Below are 17,317 nucleotides of genomic sequence, written 5' to 3'. Positions count from 1 at the left end.
GAAACGCTGTCTCCACTAAAAATACAAAAATTAGCCGGGCGTGGCACACGCCTGTAACTCCAGCCACTCCAGAGGCTGAGGCAAGGCACGAGAATCACTTGAACCCAAGAGATGGAGGCTGCAGTGAGCCGAGATCACAACACTGTACTCCAGCCTGGGCGACCGAGTGAGACTCTGTCTCAAAAAAGAAAAAAAAAAAAAAAAATTCCGGAATTGTTTGGCAAGCCTGGAAATTTTACCATTACATTCTCCTGGTTAACCAGTCAAGATGTCAATGCATAATCCTGCAAGTATTATATCTGTGACACTTTGAAAATTACCATATTAATGCAATGTAGATTGTGTGTCAGCTAATGTGGTTAGAACTCTTCGCTTCTACTTTATTTTGATGGATTATGCTATTGACAGAAATAATAATTCTCCAAGATCTGTTAGAACTGCTTAACCTTAATAAATTGTGCCTACGTTAAACTAGGGTGTAATTCCAAAAGAAATTTAAACTACGATACTACTACAAACAAGAATCTCATATACATCTGATATTGTTCCAAGAAAATTAAAATGTACAACAAAAACAAAAATAGACAAATGGGACAATTAAACTAAAGAGCATCTGCACAGCAAAAGAAATAGCAGAGTGAAAAGACAACCTGCTGAATGGGAGAAAATATTTGCAAACTCTGCATCTAACAGGAAACTAATATCCAATTACAAGGATATTATAGCATTTACAATACTAATTGTAAGAATTTACAAGAAACTCAAACAAACAACAACAAAAAAACCCGTATAACCCCATCTAAAAGTGAGCAAAGGACATGAACATTTTTTAAATGAAGACATACAAATGACCAAGAAGCATATGAAAAAACGCTCAAAAGAACTAATCAGCAGAGAGATGCAAATTAAAACCACAGTAAGATATAATTTTATACCAGTCACAATGGCTATTATTATTTTTTGTTTGGTTGGTTTTTCCAATAAGCCTTTTACACTCTAAGGATGGCTATTAAAAAGTCAAAAAATAAAAGATGTTGGCAAGGGTGCGGAGAAGAGAGAACACTTATACACTGTTGGCAGGAATGTAAATGAGTGCACCCTTTATGAAAAACAGTATGGAAGTTTCTCAAAAAACTGAAACAACCATTCGATCCTGCAATCTCACTGCTGGGCACCTACCCAAAAGAAAAGAAATTATTACATCAAAAAGACACATGCACATGTTATGTTTATCGCTAAAGATATGCAAACAAGTTAAGTGTCCTTCATGGATGATTTTTTATATATATATATATATATATATATATATATATATATATATAGTCATACACATACACACCACATTTTCTACACACACAAACACACACACACAGAGACAGGCAATGAACTACTATTCAGCCCTTAAAAAAATAATAAAATTTCACGTCTTTTGCAGCAACATGGATGGAACTGCAGGCCATTAACTTAAGTGAAACAACACAGAAACAGAAAATCAAAAAACGCATGCTCTCACTTGTAAGTGGGAGCTACATAATGTGTACACATGGACACAGAATGTAGAATAACAGACACCGAAGACTTAAACGGGTGGAAGAGAGGTGAGAAATGAGAAATTATTTAATGGATACAATGCATATTATTCAGGTGATAGATAGTTACACAAAAAATCCAGACTTCACCATTAGGGAATATATCCACGTAACAACAACAACAACAACAAAATAGAATGCATTTTGTTTAAAGTTATAATTTTATTTTATTTTATTTTATTTTTGAGATGGAGTCTCGTTCTTGTAACCCAGGCTAGAGTGCAATGGCACGATCTTGGCTCACTGCAACCTCTGCCTCCTATGTTCAAGCAACTCTCCTACCTCAGCCTCCCGAGTAGCTGGGATTACAGGCACCTGCAACCATGTCTGGCTAATTTTTGAATTTTTAGTAGAGATGGGGTTTCACCATGTTGGCCAGGCTGGTCTCGAACTCCTGACCTCAGATGATCTGCCTGCTTCGGCCTCCCAAAGTGCTGAGATTATAGGCATGAGCCACCATGCTCGGCCAAGAGTCCTATTTTTAATCACTTAAGCAGAAGAATAATGACATGACTTCTAAAACTTGTTTTTGTTCCATCCACAGAAGCTAAAAATTTGTAAATTTATAAGAAAACTTTAACAAGGTTATAAACATATATCGACGTTTCTGGTTAATTAGGTGTTTGGCTGATACAGTTTCATTTGTTTAAAATACCATGATTTTCTAAGAAACTATTAACTTAAAAGCAAAAATTTGATTTTAAAATGCCTTCATTTTGAACTACAGAAGAAATACCTTCAAATTATGTTCCATCTTGGGCTGGGTGCGGTGCCTCCAGCCTGTAATCCCAGCACTTTGGGAGGCCAAAGCAGGTAGATCACTTGAAGTCAGGAGTTCGAGACCAGCCTGGCCAACATGGTGAAACTCCATCTCTACTGAAAATACAAAAAATTAGCTGGCTGTGGTGGCGGGCACCTGTAATCCCAGCTACTCGGGAGGCTGACGCAGGAGAATCACCTGAACCCGGGAGGCAGAGGTTGCAGTGAGCCAAGATCGCGCCACCGCATTCCAGCCTGGGCAACAAGAGCGACTCAAAAATAAAATAAAATTATGTTTCATCTTAAGCCTGCATTCTCTCAGATGATTTTCAAAAATGTTTAAAGCAGCAGAATCATACGTTTCAAATAAAATCTTATTGAAAACTCAATGTATAAAACAGATAACATGGAGAGTTCTGCCTGTTCATTTTTCTTTTCCCATCGACTTGGAGTGGAAAATAGGGGATCTAAGACTGTGGGATATAATACAAAATGAACTGCTTTAGATAGTACTCATCTGTAAATTGTTAATACTCACAACTGCCAAAAAAACAATGGGTAGCAGCAGAAATTAAAAGTTCCAATTTAGGCGGGGCACAGTGGCTCACGCCTGTAATCCCAGAACTTTGGGAGGCTGAAGTGGGCAGATCACAAGGTCAGGAGATCACCCTGGCTAACACGGTGAAACCCCGTCTCTACTAAAAATATATTAAACAACAAAATTAGTCTCGCACGGTGGCAGGCACCTGTAGTCCCAGCTACTCGGGAGGCTGAGGCAGGAGAATGGCGTGAACCCGGGAGGCGAAGCTTGCAGTGAGCAGAGCTGGAGCCACTGCACTCCAGCCTGGGCGACAAAGTGAGACTCTGTCTCAAAAAAAAAAAAAAAAAGTTCCAATTTAAGTTCACAAGTGACAGTTCAGTAATTCAGAACAGGAAAGAACAATAGGAACAGCCTGTCATATAAACCCTATGTCAATCACAGAAATAAGTGTCTTACTTTAGAAGCCATGCAGGAGTGTCACAAAATAAGCTGCTACCCTTAGCCAATTTATTTACCTTTGTCAGAAGTATCCTGTGCTAATGCATTTTTGCATATTTCATCAGACACCAAAGATGGAAAAGATCAAAAAGGTCAATTTGTTGTGCCTTCATTTTCCTGTATGCAAGTAATAACATCCTCTCACCCTATCCTACTTCAAAAGGATAATATGAATATTATTAAAATTATATGCCTGCCTCTCTAGTCTAACAGGTCTCCATAAACATACGTGCACCCCTATGTGGATATGAAAGAAATATCACCGGCTGGGTGCAGTGGCCCATGTCTGTAATCCCAGCATATTGGGAGGCTGAGGCGGGCGGATCACTAGGTTAAGAGATCAAGACCATCCTGGCCAATATGGTGAAACCCCGTCTCTATTAAAAAAAATACAAATAATAATTAACTGGGCATGGTGGCAGGCGCCTGTAATCCCAGCTACTTGGGAGGCTGAGGCAGAAGAATTGCTTGAACCCGGGAGGCAGAGGCTGCAGTGAGCCAAGATCGCACCACTGCACTCCAGCCTGGTGACAGAGCAAGACTCTGTCTCATAAATAAATAAGTAAATATCACCTATCTACTTATTCTTGCAACTAAGAAGAAAAACACTAGCAATTATTTGTACATTGAGGATGTATATTTTCTTAACTCTGGAGGAATATAATCTTATTTTGATGTTTACAAGATTCTTTCCAGGCCTGATTCAGCAGAAGGCTCGAACCTTTAAAAATGAGAAAGTTCTCACAAGATTCGCCATGTTTTTCAGTTAGTATCAATCTGTAAAATCTGTTTTCATCCCATGATGTCCTCCTACCTGCATAATCACTATCCATCAATTTTCCCTTCTCTTAAATCTTCATAATTCTCCTTTCATTGAGGCAGTACACAAAAGACTCCACAGAAATAATCTTTCCATTGAAAATGGGCAAAGGCCACATAGAAATAACTCTTTAAAAAAATAAGCAAATATATGTAAATATGTTTAACTTCACCTATGAACACATACACATTTAAGGGATACCATTTTCCCTTATCAGACTGGCAGAGATGAAAAGATTCTTGATATTGTTTAAGATTTCTGAAGTACTGGAGGAAATGAGCCAAAGGACACACACACACACAAACTGAAACATCTTTTTGGAGGATAAACTGACAATGTGTAACAAAATTGCAAACGTACATATCCTTTGACACAAAAAGTATGCTTCCAGGATGTAGTCTAAGAAATTACACCAACTTTAAACTACAAGGATATCGAGTAGACCAGTGCCAGGCCGTGCAGGAGGTGAGCACTGGGTAAGCAAGCATTACCGCCTGAGTGTCACCTGAAAGATCAGTGGCAGCACTGGATTCTCACAGGCGTGCAAACCCTATTACTGCGCATGTGAGGGATCTAGGCTACATCTAATACTTGATGATCTGAGGTGGAGCAGTTTCATTCTGAAACCATCCCCCACCCCTGGTACATGGAAAAACTGTCTTCCATGAAATGGGTCTCTGGTGCCAAAAAAGTTGGGGACTGCAGGAGTACTGTATTAATTATAATATTAAAAATACAAAATAATTTGTGTGTATATTGATAATGGCTAAACTGAATAATATAGAAATATTTAAAATTGATAAGATATATTTAAGTTGAAACAAGATGTTCATGCTCTATTGAGCAATAAAAAAAGGCTTGTTTGTTTTTTTGTTTTTTTTTTTTTAAGATGGAGTCTCACTCTGTCTCCCAGGCTGGAGTGCAGTGGTGCAATCTCAGCTCACTGCAACCTCCGCCTCCTGCCTCAGCCTCCCCAGTAGCTGGGATTACAGGCGCCCACTACCATGCCCAGCTATTTTTTGTATTTTTAGTAGAGACGGGGTTTCACCATGTTGGCCAGGCTGGTCCTGACCTCATGATCCGCCCACCTCGGCCTCCCAAAGTTCTGGGATTACAGGTGTGAGCCACCGTGCCTGACCATTTAAGTGAATTTTTTTAAAAAAATGTAAGCAGGCCGGGCGCGGTGGCTCAAGCCTGTAATCCCAGCACTTTGGGAGGCCGAGGCAGGTGGATCACGAGGTCAGGAGATCAAGACTATCCTGGCTAACATGGTGAAACCCCGTCTCTACTAAAAATACAAAAAACTAGCCGGGCGTGGTGGCGTGCGCCTGTAGTCTCAGCTACTTGGGAGGCTGAGGCGGGAGAATGGCGTGAACCCGGGAGGCGGAGCTTGCAGTGAGCTGAGATCATGCCACTGCACTCCAGCCTGGGAGACACAGCGAGACTCCGTCTCAAAAAAAAAAAAAAAAAAAAAAAATGTAAGCAATCAGCGTATTTTCTTTTTAGAAAAATTTGCTATAATGATTTTTTTTTTTGCTTTGATTACTACCTTTTTCTGATTACAAAACACACAGGCTCATTTTAAAAAGATAGGGAAGGGCCAGGCGCAGTGGCTCACGCCTGTAATCCCAGCACTTCCGGAGGCCGAGGCAGGCGGATCACGAGGTCAGGAGATCGAGACCATCCTGGCTAACATGGTGAAACCCCATCTCTACTAAAATATTAGCCGGGCGTGGTGGCAGGCGCCTGTAGTCCCAGCTACTCAGGAGACTGAGGCAAGGAAAATGGCATAAACCCGGGAGGCGGAGCTTGCAGTGAACCAAGATCGTGCCACTGCACTCCAGCCTGGGTGACAGAGCAAGACTCCGTCTCAAAAAAAATTAAAATTAAAATTAAAATTAAAATTAAAGGGGAGGGGGCCAGGCGTGATGGTTCACGTCTGTAATCCCAGCACTTTGGGAGGCCGAGGCAGGTGAATCACAAGGTTAAGAGTTCGAGGCCAGCCTGGCCAACATGGGGAAACCCTGTCTACTAAGAATACAAAAATTAGCCGTGTGTGGTGGTATGTGCCTGTAATCCCAGCTATTTGGGAGGCTGAGGCAGGAGAATTGCTTGAACCTGGGAGATGGAGGTTGCAGTGAGCCAAGATCACGCCACTGCCCTCCAGCCTGGGAGACAGAGCAAGACTCCGCCTCGGAAAAAAAAAAAAAGCGGGGGTTGCTGCGGAGGGCGGAGAAGACGGGAAAGGAAGCATTTTAGAAAACATAAACAATAGTGAAAGACCAAAGGGAATAATTAGCCTTCTCCTGCTTAACCCCTCTACTCTTCCTTTTCCATCATTTTTCCTTCTCTCAGTCATACAAGCTCCACAAAGCATCACTCTTCAGACTTTCTATGTTCATTAACACCTATAGGGTGATGATTTCTTTGCTTGTTTTGCATTTTTGAGACGGAGTCTCACTCTGTCGCCCAGGCTGGAGTGCAATGGTGTAATCTCAGTTCACTGCAACCTCTGCCTCCCGGGTTCAAGTAATTCTCCTGCCTCAGCCTCCGGAGTAGCTGGGACTACAAATGTGTGCCACCACGCCTGGTGAATTTTTGTATGTTTAGTAGAGACAGGGTTTCGACATGTTGGCCAGGCTGGTCTCGAACTCCTTACCTCAGGTGATCCACTCGCCTGGGCTTCCCAAAGTGGTGGGATTTCAGGCATGAGCCACTGCACCTGGTCTGGTGGTGATTTCTTAATCCGTATCTCAAGCCTAACTTTCTAAGTCTCAGATATACATTTCTGCATATGTGTCACACAGTCCTCAAATATTCACAAACTATCTTACTTGCCTTCCCAACCACTCTCTCCCTAGTCCTATATTTTCTATCTCGATTAACTCTTTTATGCCTAGTGTTCCACTACTGGAACACTAGGCTGGTGGGGGTTAGTTATATCCTACTGCTCAAGGTCATCACCAAGGTCTGATTTTTCACAAAAAAATTTGCAACCTCCAGCATAAATGGGTTTACATCTTCCTCATTTATAAGGTCTCTTCAAGCTGGCACATTTAGTCATCTTTGACTCCTTCCCATCATATAATTAGTGACTAAATCCTGCCTATAGTCTACATCTAAAATTTCTAATTTACCCTGTCCTCTCCTCTCTCCGTCTCACTTCCATTTTCAGATATAAGACCAAAGGCCCTGCTACTTCTGACCTAGACAATTCAGCCTTTCTTGAGTACCCATTACATACCACACACAGTGAAAGGAATTAGAATATGAGGACTAATAAAGCAAAGTAATACCATTACACCTATCTTGGGAGAGAGAAATGGAAGAATAAAGTACAACACGATAAATATTACAATTAGAGCAAAACCTACAAGATGTCAACTTCTTTCCTATTTGATCTAATCTTACAATACAACCTGAATTCTCTTTCTGGAATATAAACTAGATTATGTCACCGTGTTGTAAGACCTCTGATGATTCGACCCCATTGCCTACAGGATAAAGTCCAAATGCTTTAATATATGCAAACACTTCACAATTTCATCCCAACTTACCTAACACCTTCATTCTATTACTTTTCTTTCACTTCACATCCTATGACCCAGTCACGTATAACTAAATGCTGCTGTGAATATGCTGGGCACTTGCATAATATCTAGTGATTGTGTATCCTGCACAAGTTCTTCTTCCTTATGTCTACCAGCAGAAATCCTGTCCTATCATCAAATCAAACCTCCTCTTTGAAGCCTTTATTAACCTTCTCTGCCAACGTAGTTTCTATACAATCTGGTTTTTTGTTTGTTTGTTTGAGACAGGGTCTCACTCTGTCACCCAGGCTGGAGTGCAGTGATGTGATCTTGGCTCATGGTAGCATCAGGCTCCCAGGCTCAAGCCATCCTCCCATCTCAGCTTCCCAAGTAGCTAGGACTACAGATGCATATCACCATACCCAGCTAATTTTTGTATTTTTTATAGAGATGAAGTTTTGCCACGTTGCTCACACTGGTATTGAAATCCTGAGCTCAAGTGATCTGCCTGCCTTGGTCTCACAAAGTGCTGGGATTACAGGCATAAGCCACTACACCCAGCCCACAATCTGCTGTATTATCACTTTGTATTGCAACTTGTTTTTTTCTATCTACCACTAGACTGTGGTATTTGTAGGGACAATAATTATATCTTGTTATTTCTATCCTTCCCAGAGTCTAGTATCAGTAAATATTCAAGAAATAGTTGTTAAATGTATAATGGGGGCTGGGTGCAGTGGCTCACATCTGTAATCCCAGCACTTTGGGATGCTGAGGTGGGTGGATCACCTGAGGTCAGGAGTTCAAGACCAGCCTGGCCAACATGGTGAAACCCCGCCTCAACTAAAAATAAAAAATTAGATGGGCATGGTGGCACACACCTGTAATCCCAGCTACTTGGGAAGCTGGGACAGGAAACTATCACTTGAACCTGGGAGGCAGAGGTTGCAGTAAGCTGAGATTGTGCCAACACACTCTAGCCTGGGAAAAAAGAGTGAAACTCCACCTAAACAAAACAAACAAACAAACAAAAAAGCTGTATAATAGGGTGGAAACATTTGCAGAGAACCAAAATGCACTATCGTTACTTTTTTTTTTTTTTTGCTGTTTGGAATCGATAGGTCTACTATGTGCCACCACCCCCACATAAACCTGGAGCCCAAAGGAAAGTATGCTTTATTTCCCCCCTCTTCCTATTCATCAGCTTTTTATCCTTCCATCTCATAAATAACAGTAAACAAGACAGAAGGAACCCCTGCCCTCTAAAGGGCTTATATTCAAGTAAGGAGAGGCAATTAATAGGGAAACATACATATATATGGTCATTTCAGATAGTGATGAATGCAATGAATAAAATAAAGTAGTTTGACAAGACAGAATGTGCTACAGGAGAAACGTGCTATTTTAAATGGGAATGAGGAAGAAGTGATAGAATGTTTCTCTGAGAAGGTAAGACATAAGCTGAGGCCTAAAGGATGAGAAACAACCCACTATGCAAAATTTTAGGGAAATAATTCTGCAAGCAGAAGGAATTGCAAGTGTAAAGTCTCTGAAGCAGAAATGCACATGGTTGGTCAGGCATGGCGGCTCACATCTGTAATCCCAACACTTTGGGAGGCTGAGGCAGGAAAATTGCTTGAGGCCAGGAGTTCGAGACCAGGCTGTGAAACATCAGCTCTACAAAACATTTAAAAATAAAAAAATAAGCTGGGTGTGTTCTTATGCACCAGCTATTAAGTAGGCTGAAGTAGGAGGATCGCTTGAGTCCAGGGGCTGGAGGCTGCGTGAGCTATAATCATGCCACTGCACTCCAGTACGGGCAACAGAGCAAGACCCTGTCTCAAAAAAAAAAAAAAAAAAAAAGAGACAATAAGAAGAAATGCACTTGGCTGTTTGAGAGACTGTGTGTCTAAGAAAGGAAATTAGTTTAGAGAAGCAGGGCCTTGTAGGTGGTAGCCATGATGGAGGCCTGACTGCACCTGCCTTGACTTTGGAATTTTGTAGGTTACAATCTTCTCCTCGGTAATATTAGAGCAATAAAATGACAGAATGCAGTATGCAGCCCGCTCTATTGTTAGGAAGAGGCCAAACAATTCTGAAAGTATCTTTTCTAGATACAAGGCCATAACGGTATGGTCCCAGGGCTAATGAAAACTTGACAAGCAGAGAAGAGTAAAAGCACCTGAAAAGAAAGACAAGTTCTTCTGACTACAAGCAAGTCCAAATGAGAAACATCAAAATTATCTCAGATTCAAAGAGGAAACAAAACACAATACTACTCTGAAAATACATATGGGCTATAAATGTATGCTTTTAACTGAATGAATTTTTCCATTCCCATGTAAACTTATAATACAAATCTAGACTAAAGTGATTAAACAGATTTCCACTTTTAATTCACCAAGGTTTTTCTTCACTTTCACAGAAATGAAACAATTGTCTGATGTTTTGAGATTTCAAAGATTTAGATGCATTAGAAACTGCCTCTTAGCAATCATTTTGTGGATGTTTATGTCATAATTATTTAATCCATCCAAGTAGTACTGTGATGTTAAAGTCAATCTATGACATGAAGAAATATTCACAAAACTATTCATTAAAGCAACTCTGTAATTGCTAGAAAGTAAAGCAGTATGAAATTACACATCTTACTCCTATTATAAGTAGCACTTGCTGGCTTTGCTAACCTGAACACAATTCTGAATATAAAGACCCTTTCATTACCCTAATTAAATCCTGAATCTCCAGGTTACCAGCCTTCTAACAGTAAAAATAAATCCATTCTCATCATTCTTAAATTCAAATGGTCTCTGACTAGTATGGTGATGTTTCTCCAAGGTTCTCTATGAGGGATCAGAGGTAAGATTTTGTCCATGTTCTCTATGCAGGACCATCACAAATAGCAGAAGTGGTCAGGCGCAGTGGCTCATGCCTGTAATCCCAGCACTTTGGGAGGCCGAGGCAGGTGGATCACTTGAGGCCAGGAGTTCGAGACCAGCCTGGCCAACATGGCAAGAGCCCGTCTCCATAAAAATACAAAAAATAATAATAATAATAATCTGGGCATGGTGGCACATATCTGTAGTCCCAGCTACTCTGGAGGTTAAGGCAAAAGAATCACTTCAACCTGGGAGGTGGAGGTTGCAGTGAGCTGAGATGGCATCACTGCACTCCAGCCTGGGTGACAGAGCGACACTCCATCTCAAAAAACAAAAAAAGGAAGAGAGGTAAAAACATAATTACATTATGTTCCCACCCTCCCACCATTCCCCACAAGAGCCAAAGTTTCTTAAAATGAGTCTTCATATTAATCCACAGTCTCAAGAGCTATGAAGAAAAAGAAAATACTTTAGCCTCAAAGATGACCCTTCCACATTCTCCAAGCTAATCTCCAACTTCATATACATATATATATATATATTTTTGTTTGTTTGTTTGTTTTTGAGACAGTCTTGCTCTGTCGCCCAGGCTGGGGTGTAGTGGCCGGATCTCAGCTCACTGCAAGCTCCGCCTCCCGGGTTTATGCCATTCTCCCGCCTCAGCCTCCGGAGTAGCTGGGACTACAGGTGCCCACCACCTTGCCCGGCTAGTTTTTTGTGTTTTTTAGTAGAGATGGGGTTTCACCATGTTAGCCAGGATGGTCTCGATCTCCTGACCTCGTGATCCGCCCTGTCTCGGCCTCCCAAAGTGCTGGGATTACAGGCTTGAGCCACCGCGCCCGGCCTAACTTCATATATTTATACGGCCTTCTGTTTTCTCTATCTCACTCATCAAGGGAGAGCCATTAAAAAGTATATAAATGGCTGGGCGCAGTGGCTCACTCCTGTAATCCCAGCACTTTGGGAGGCCGAGGCGGGCAGATCACGAGGTCAGGAGATCAAGACCATCCTGGCTAACCCCATCTCTAATAAAATACAAAAAAAAATTAGCCAGACGTGGTGGCAGACGCCTGTAGTCCCAGCTACCTGGGAGGCTGAGGCAGGAGAATGGCGTGAACCCGGGAGGCAGAGTCTGAATTAAACCAAGCCTTATGCCCTTCTTAAAGGACCAACAGCATCTGCATCACCTGGAGTTTGCAAAAATATGCAGAATCTGGGGCTCCACCTCAGACCTCCTAAATCAGAGTCTGCACTTTACTGATACCTGTATGCAACTCTATGTTCATCAGAAAATCTCAGAACTGGTAGAAAATGTAAAAGCCCATTGCACACACATAAAGACAGATGAGCCCTGGATAACAAATAATTGATAATGACCATAGTGCCCCTTCATAAATTATTTCCTATAACAATAGGTTCTCCTTAAGAAACTTTTCTTGCAAAACTACAAATGGCTTGTCTTGAAACACACCAAGGCTTATTATAGGTATTGTTGTTAGTAGAAGTCACTGACATAACCAAGTTCTTACCTAATCTGAGCTCTCCGAAGTTCCCACACCCTATCTTCTTGCCAACCCTGAAGTTGGGTCCCACCATAAGAACCCCAGAGGATGACGAGGAGCCAGATGGTCGAGAGCAGTGTGCACTCCTTTGTGCCATGGGTTTAGTTGTCCGTTGTCTTTCATCCTTTTCCCTACTAGGATGGTCCATGATCCTACAGGACAAAGTCTCCGTACAGCAAGTAGCTTCAGTGTGTATACCTCTCTTCAATACAAAAGTATGTCCAAATAAATTGTAGTCAGAGAAAGGTAAGGAGTTCTTTTAGCACCATATTTGTTTCTAATGTATCTCCGGGAGATGAAAAACCATTGATTTGTTCCCGTATGAAATGTAGTCACTAGGTCTCAGGCTTAGTTGAACATCTTGTAACCTAGGTAAAAATCAAGAAAACACGTAGTTAAAAATTAAATTTTAAAACAAATTCAGAAAGTCTCTACTAATTAGAATGAATCCTATCCAAAGGTGAGCAAAATGCATAGCTTCCTGAAATGGGTTTTGGTTTTCTATCTTCCAACAGTTTAACATCTAGATTAGTTATTCACATGGTATCATAAGCTCAGGAGGCTGCAAACCATAGAAGCTAAGGAAACACACAAGCCTTAAATATAAAATGCTTTCTTCTAGTAATGTACATATGACCAAAAAGAAAGACAATTGTTGTTTTTTTCATCACTGGCTAACAGAAATACATAGCAGTGCTGAAACCAAGTTAAAGAAACTGAGGACGATTTAACTTTAAGCTCTTCCTTTTAATTTTACCAAGACTTATAAGAAATTAGACTATTCACTGCCCCATTCCCTTATCCCCACCATTTACCAAGTACCGACAAGAATTATGTATTCTACATTTACCAATCAACACAGACAACCTCTATGAAGGAATTTCCAAAACTCTATTGGTATTAAGTAGTCCTAAAATTCTGAAAAGCTAAACTTTTGGTGGTTTTTGCTGTATACTGAGTATGCAATGACAGAGTGCCAAAAAGAGATCCTTTGCAGAACCCCAAAGTGAAAATAAAGCAAAAAAACAAAAACAAAAACAAAAAATCTTAAACATAACATTCATCTCTACCAGAATTCTGCAGTGTCCAAATTCAGGACTGAGCCCAGCACAAATGTTTGCAATGAGATAATTTTGATGCTATATTTGATTATCCATGTGAGTATTCTTAACAAAAAAAAAAAAATACTGTTACCACTAATCACATACTAAACACACATTTATATTTCACTTTCATAAATGTTTTCCTTAAAACTTAAGGGAAGAGAAGGCTGGGTGTGGTGGTTCACGCCTGTAATCCCAGCACTTTGGGAGGCCAAGGCAGGCAGATCACCTGAGATCAGGAGTTTGAGACTACCTGGCCAACATGGCAAAACCCTATCTCTCTCTACTAAAAATATAAAAATTAGCTGGACGTGGTGGCAGGCACCTGTGATCCCAGCTACTCGGGAGGCTGAGGCAGGAGAACAGCTAGAACCCAGGAGGCGGAGGTTGCAGTGAGCCAAGCTCGTGCTATTCCCACGAGTGACAGAGTGACATTCCGAGAAAAGGAAAGAAAGAAGGAAGGGAGGGAGGGAACAAGGAAGGAAAAAGAAAGACAGAAAACTTAAGAGAATTAGAACAAATGTTTGGTTATCATCACTAGTTACACAACAGAGCAAAGATGCCTACACTCTAAACTTCCTGAGGATACCTGTAATTCCCTACTAAAGTAACAGGCAAAAAGCTGTCAGCTGACTGTACAAGTGGGCACATAATCCAATAATACAATCTGTTTGCTTTATTTATTTACTTTTGACATGGAGTTTCACTCTTGTTGCCAAGGCTGAGTGCAATGGTGAGATCTAGGCTCGCTGCAACCTCCACCTTCCAAGTTCACGCGATTCTCCTGTCTCAGCCTCCGAAGTAGCTAGAATTACAGATGCCTGCCACCACACCCAGCTAATTTTTTGTATTTTTAGTAAAGATGGGGTTTCACTATGTTGGCCGGGCTGGTCTCAAACTCCTGACCTCAGGTGATCCACCCATTTGGCCTCCCAAAGTGCTGGGATTACAGGCATCAGCCACCGTGCCTGGCTTCTGTTTGCTCTATTATAGTTTAAATAAACTGCTTTTCATTTTTTGTTTGTTTTGCTTTACAATAGATTTCCATTTATAATGTATATTCTGTAAAGGAAAAAAAATCAAAGCAATGAAAGGAGGTCAGCAACTACTGAACTTCCTACATGAACAACATTAAGAATTCGTATTTCCTTATTGTTTCTCCTATTTCCAACTATATCCACTATCCCCTGATTATCCTCGTCTTTAATCCAAATCCCTCAAATGATATTAGAAAGAGAAAAAAACATCATAATTACTGGGAGTATGTCTATGTGTGAGACTGCCAACTATATTTCCTTCCATTATAAATTAATATGAGGACAGAGGCAGAATGTGTCTTAGTCCAATTCAGTGAATTTATAAGTATTCAAGAACTCACAAATTTTTAAAAATTATCACTACGATAGCCTCATTTATAAGATTTGGAAACTGTATTACATTGTCTATTTCTCTTCACATTTTTCATTTTTGCTCACTCTGTTTCTTCCAACAAATGGATGTTATTTTTATAATACTTTGCATTAATTTCTTCCATTGCACTTAGACTAGTATAACATTAGGTGGACTAATCACACATAGCCCTCATTATCCATGTTTACTTACATGAATGTATTAGAAGAATTAGAATTCTAAAAACCTGTAGAAGCCAGGTGCAATGGTATATGCCTACAGTCCCCAGCTACTTGGGAGGCTGAGATGGGAGTACTGCTCAAGTCCAGGAGTTTAAGGCTGGAATGTGCTATTATCATGCCAGTAAATAGCTACTGAACTCCAGCCTGGGCAACACAGAAAGACCCTGTCTCTAAAAAATAAAAAATTAAAAAATTAAAAATTAAATTTAAAAAATATATATTAAAAATTAAATTAAAAAAAAAAAACCCTATAGAAAGCCAAAAACTGTCTGGGCGTGGTGGCTCGTCCATGTAATCCCAGCACTTTGGGAGGCCAAGGTAGAAGGATTACTTGAGCCTAGAAGTCTGAAATGAGCCTGGGCAACATAGGGAGACCCCATGTCTACAAAAAATTTAAAAATTAGGGCCAGGCACGGTGGCTCATGCCTATAATCCTGGCACTTTGGGAGGCCAAGGCGGGTGGATCACCGGAGGTCAGGAGTTCAAGACCAGCCTGGCCAACATGGCGAAACTCCGTCTCTACTAAAAACAAAAAAATTAGCCAGGCGTGGTTGTGCCGGCCTGTAATCCCAGCTACTCAGGAGGCTGAGGCAGGAGAATTTCTTGGACCCAGGAGACGGAGGCTGCAGTGAGCCGAGATCGCGCCATTGCACTTCAGCCTGGGCGACAAGAGCAAAACCCCATCTTAAGGAATTAAAAAAAAAAAAATAGCTGGGCATGGTGGTGCACACCTGTGGTCCCAGTGACTTGGGGAGGCTGAAGTTGAAGGACTGCTTGAGCCTGGGAGGTTCAAGGATGCAGTGAGCCATGATTGTGTCACTGCACTCCAGTATGGATGACAGAGCAAGACCCTGTCAAAAAAAAAAAAAAAATAGTCAAAAATCTCACTCAGCTGGGGAAAAATGTTCATAACACCTACTTGTAGAACAGAACAATCACTTTACTTCCCACAACCATGACAAAAACTGACACTAAAGGTGCTGTGTCAATTTTCTAATCTATGCATGGGACATAAGCATTGCTCAATCTATAATTATGAAAGATGAGGCCGGGCACAGTGGCTCATGCCTAAAATCCCAGTACTTTGGGAGGCTGAAGTGGCCAGATCACCTGAGGTCAGGAGTTCAAAACCAGCCTGGCCAACATGGTGATGCCCTGTCTCTACTAAAAATACAAAAAAATATTAGCCAGACGTCGTAGTGGGCGCCTATAATCCCAGCTACTTGCGTGGCTGAGGCAGGAGAACCGCTTCACCTGGGAGGCGGAGGTGGCAGTGGGCTGAGATCGCGCCATTGCACTCCAGCCTGGGCAAAAAGAGCGAAACTCCGCCTCAAAAAAAGAAAGAAAGATGAATAATATCCAATACTACTTTATGTGGCATCTCTCATTTAAGAAATTAAAGTTACTAAGTTTTTTAGAATCCTATTTCTTTATCACTACCCTCTGCTCAATTACAAACTCTTTGGCATATCATTTGAACTCTCTACTTAAATTCATGTAAAACAGTATATGGGAGGTTTCATGAAGTCTAAAAGAAAATTAAGTCGTATTATAAAAGCATCAAAAAAAGTTTCACTAATTTACTGTTTGTGTATTTCAGATTCTCATATATTGGCTTTATCAAAAGTGAGGCACATAAATATTTAAATTTCAAAGTCAAAACACCCTGGGTTTTTGTTAATAATCAAAAGAGAGAGTGCCAGGCTTCTAAATCTCTCTTCTTACACAAATTATGATGAACTTATTTATAGGTATAGGACTGCTGGATCATATGGTAAGTGTATGTGAAACTCAAAAGCAAACCAGGCTCTTTCTGATCTACTACTTCTTCATCCACCACATATTGCTTTTGGTCCTCATGCTTGCTGTTTCTTGGTTATGAGTTTCAGCTTCAGGCATCACTTCCCATGCTACTATCCAAAACAGAAATAATACGACAAAAACAGAAGTCTTTCTCCTTGTCTTTTTTCTTTTAAATTTTTTTGGTCAAGGATAAAAATTATTCTAAGAAACATCCCAACAAATTTCCCCTTATGTTGGGTTGCCAATGGTTTTTGTACCAATATCTGCTATTCCAATTGTAAGCTTTTCAAAGAATGAGATCAAAGCCTAACCTGATGTTTAAAACACAGGGTAAGTTTCAAAAGCAGTATCACACCCAGGGTAAGTATTTAGCAAACATTAAGCAAAAATGTTATCTGTGTGCTCATGTGCACACATGAATATGTGTTTATAAAACTATCAAAAACTATTGGACAAATTAAAAGACACTGTAGGACAATTTAAGTACCAATACAAGGCTTGAAATGCATTTAAGCTAAAACAAAACAAAACAAAACAAAAGGCCAGGTGCAGTAACTCATATCTGTAATCCCAGTGCGTTGGGAGGCCACAGTGGGAGAATC

At 40.7% G+C, this 17,317-nt stretch overlaps 2 protein-coding genes across 20 annotated transcripts in view; both read right to left on the bottom strand.

The window, feature by feature from the left end:
- Positions 1-12,326, bottom strand: part of LOC105488634 (casein kinase 1 gamma 1) — a 143,550-nt gene extending 131,224 nt beyond the window's left edge. For all 17 annotated transcript variants that reach the window (XR_011625284.1, XR_011625290.1, XR_011625286.1 and 14 more), the window contains exon 1: positions 12,146-12,326. Coding sequence is in view for 8 of the 17 variants with exons in the window: in XM_011752877.3 (XP_011751179.1) it covers positions 12,146-12,326 (181 nt within the window). In the remaining 9 variants the exon portion in view is untranslated. The remainder of the gene's footprint in view (positions 1-12,145) is intronic.
- Positions 12,327-12,412: 86 nt separating this feature from the next.
- The window catches only part of PCLAF (PCNA clamp associated factor), a 118,548-nt gene continuing 113,643 nt past the window's right edge, over positions 12,413-17,317 (bottom strand). For 2 of the 3 annotated variants that reach the window (XR_003020621.2, XM_071099363.1), the window contains one exon: positions 12,418-12,546. The gene's annotated coding sequence lies outside the window, so the exon portion shown is untranslated. Of the gene's footprint in view, positions 12,547-17,317 lie in introns of all 3 variants that reach the window. The other variant, XR_011625299.1, reaches the window with a different exon arrangement.

Source organism: Macaca nemestrina, chromosome 7 (assembly GCF_043159975.1).
Source record: "Macaca nemestrina isolate mMacNem1 chromosome 7, mMacNem.hap1, whole genome shotgun sequence".
Lineage (NCBI taxonomy): Eukaryota > Metazoa > Chordata > Mammalia > Primates > Cercopithecidae > Macaca > Macaca nemestrina.
The sequence above is the reverse complement of the archived record's forward strand: the minus strand, read 5'-3'. Positions and strand labels throughout refer to the sequence as shown.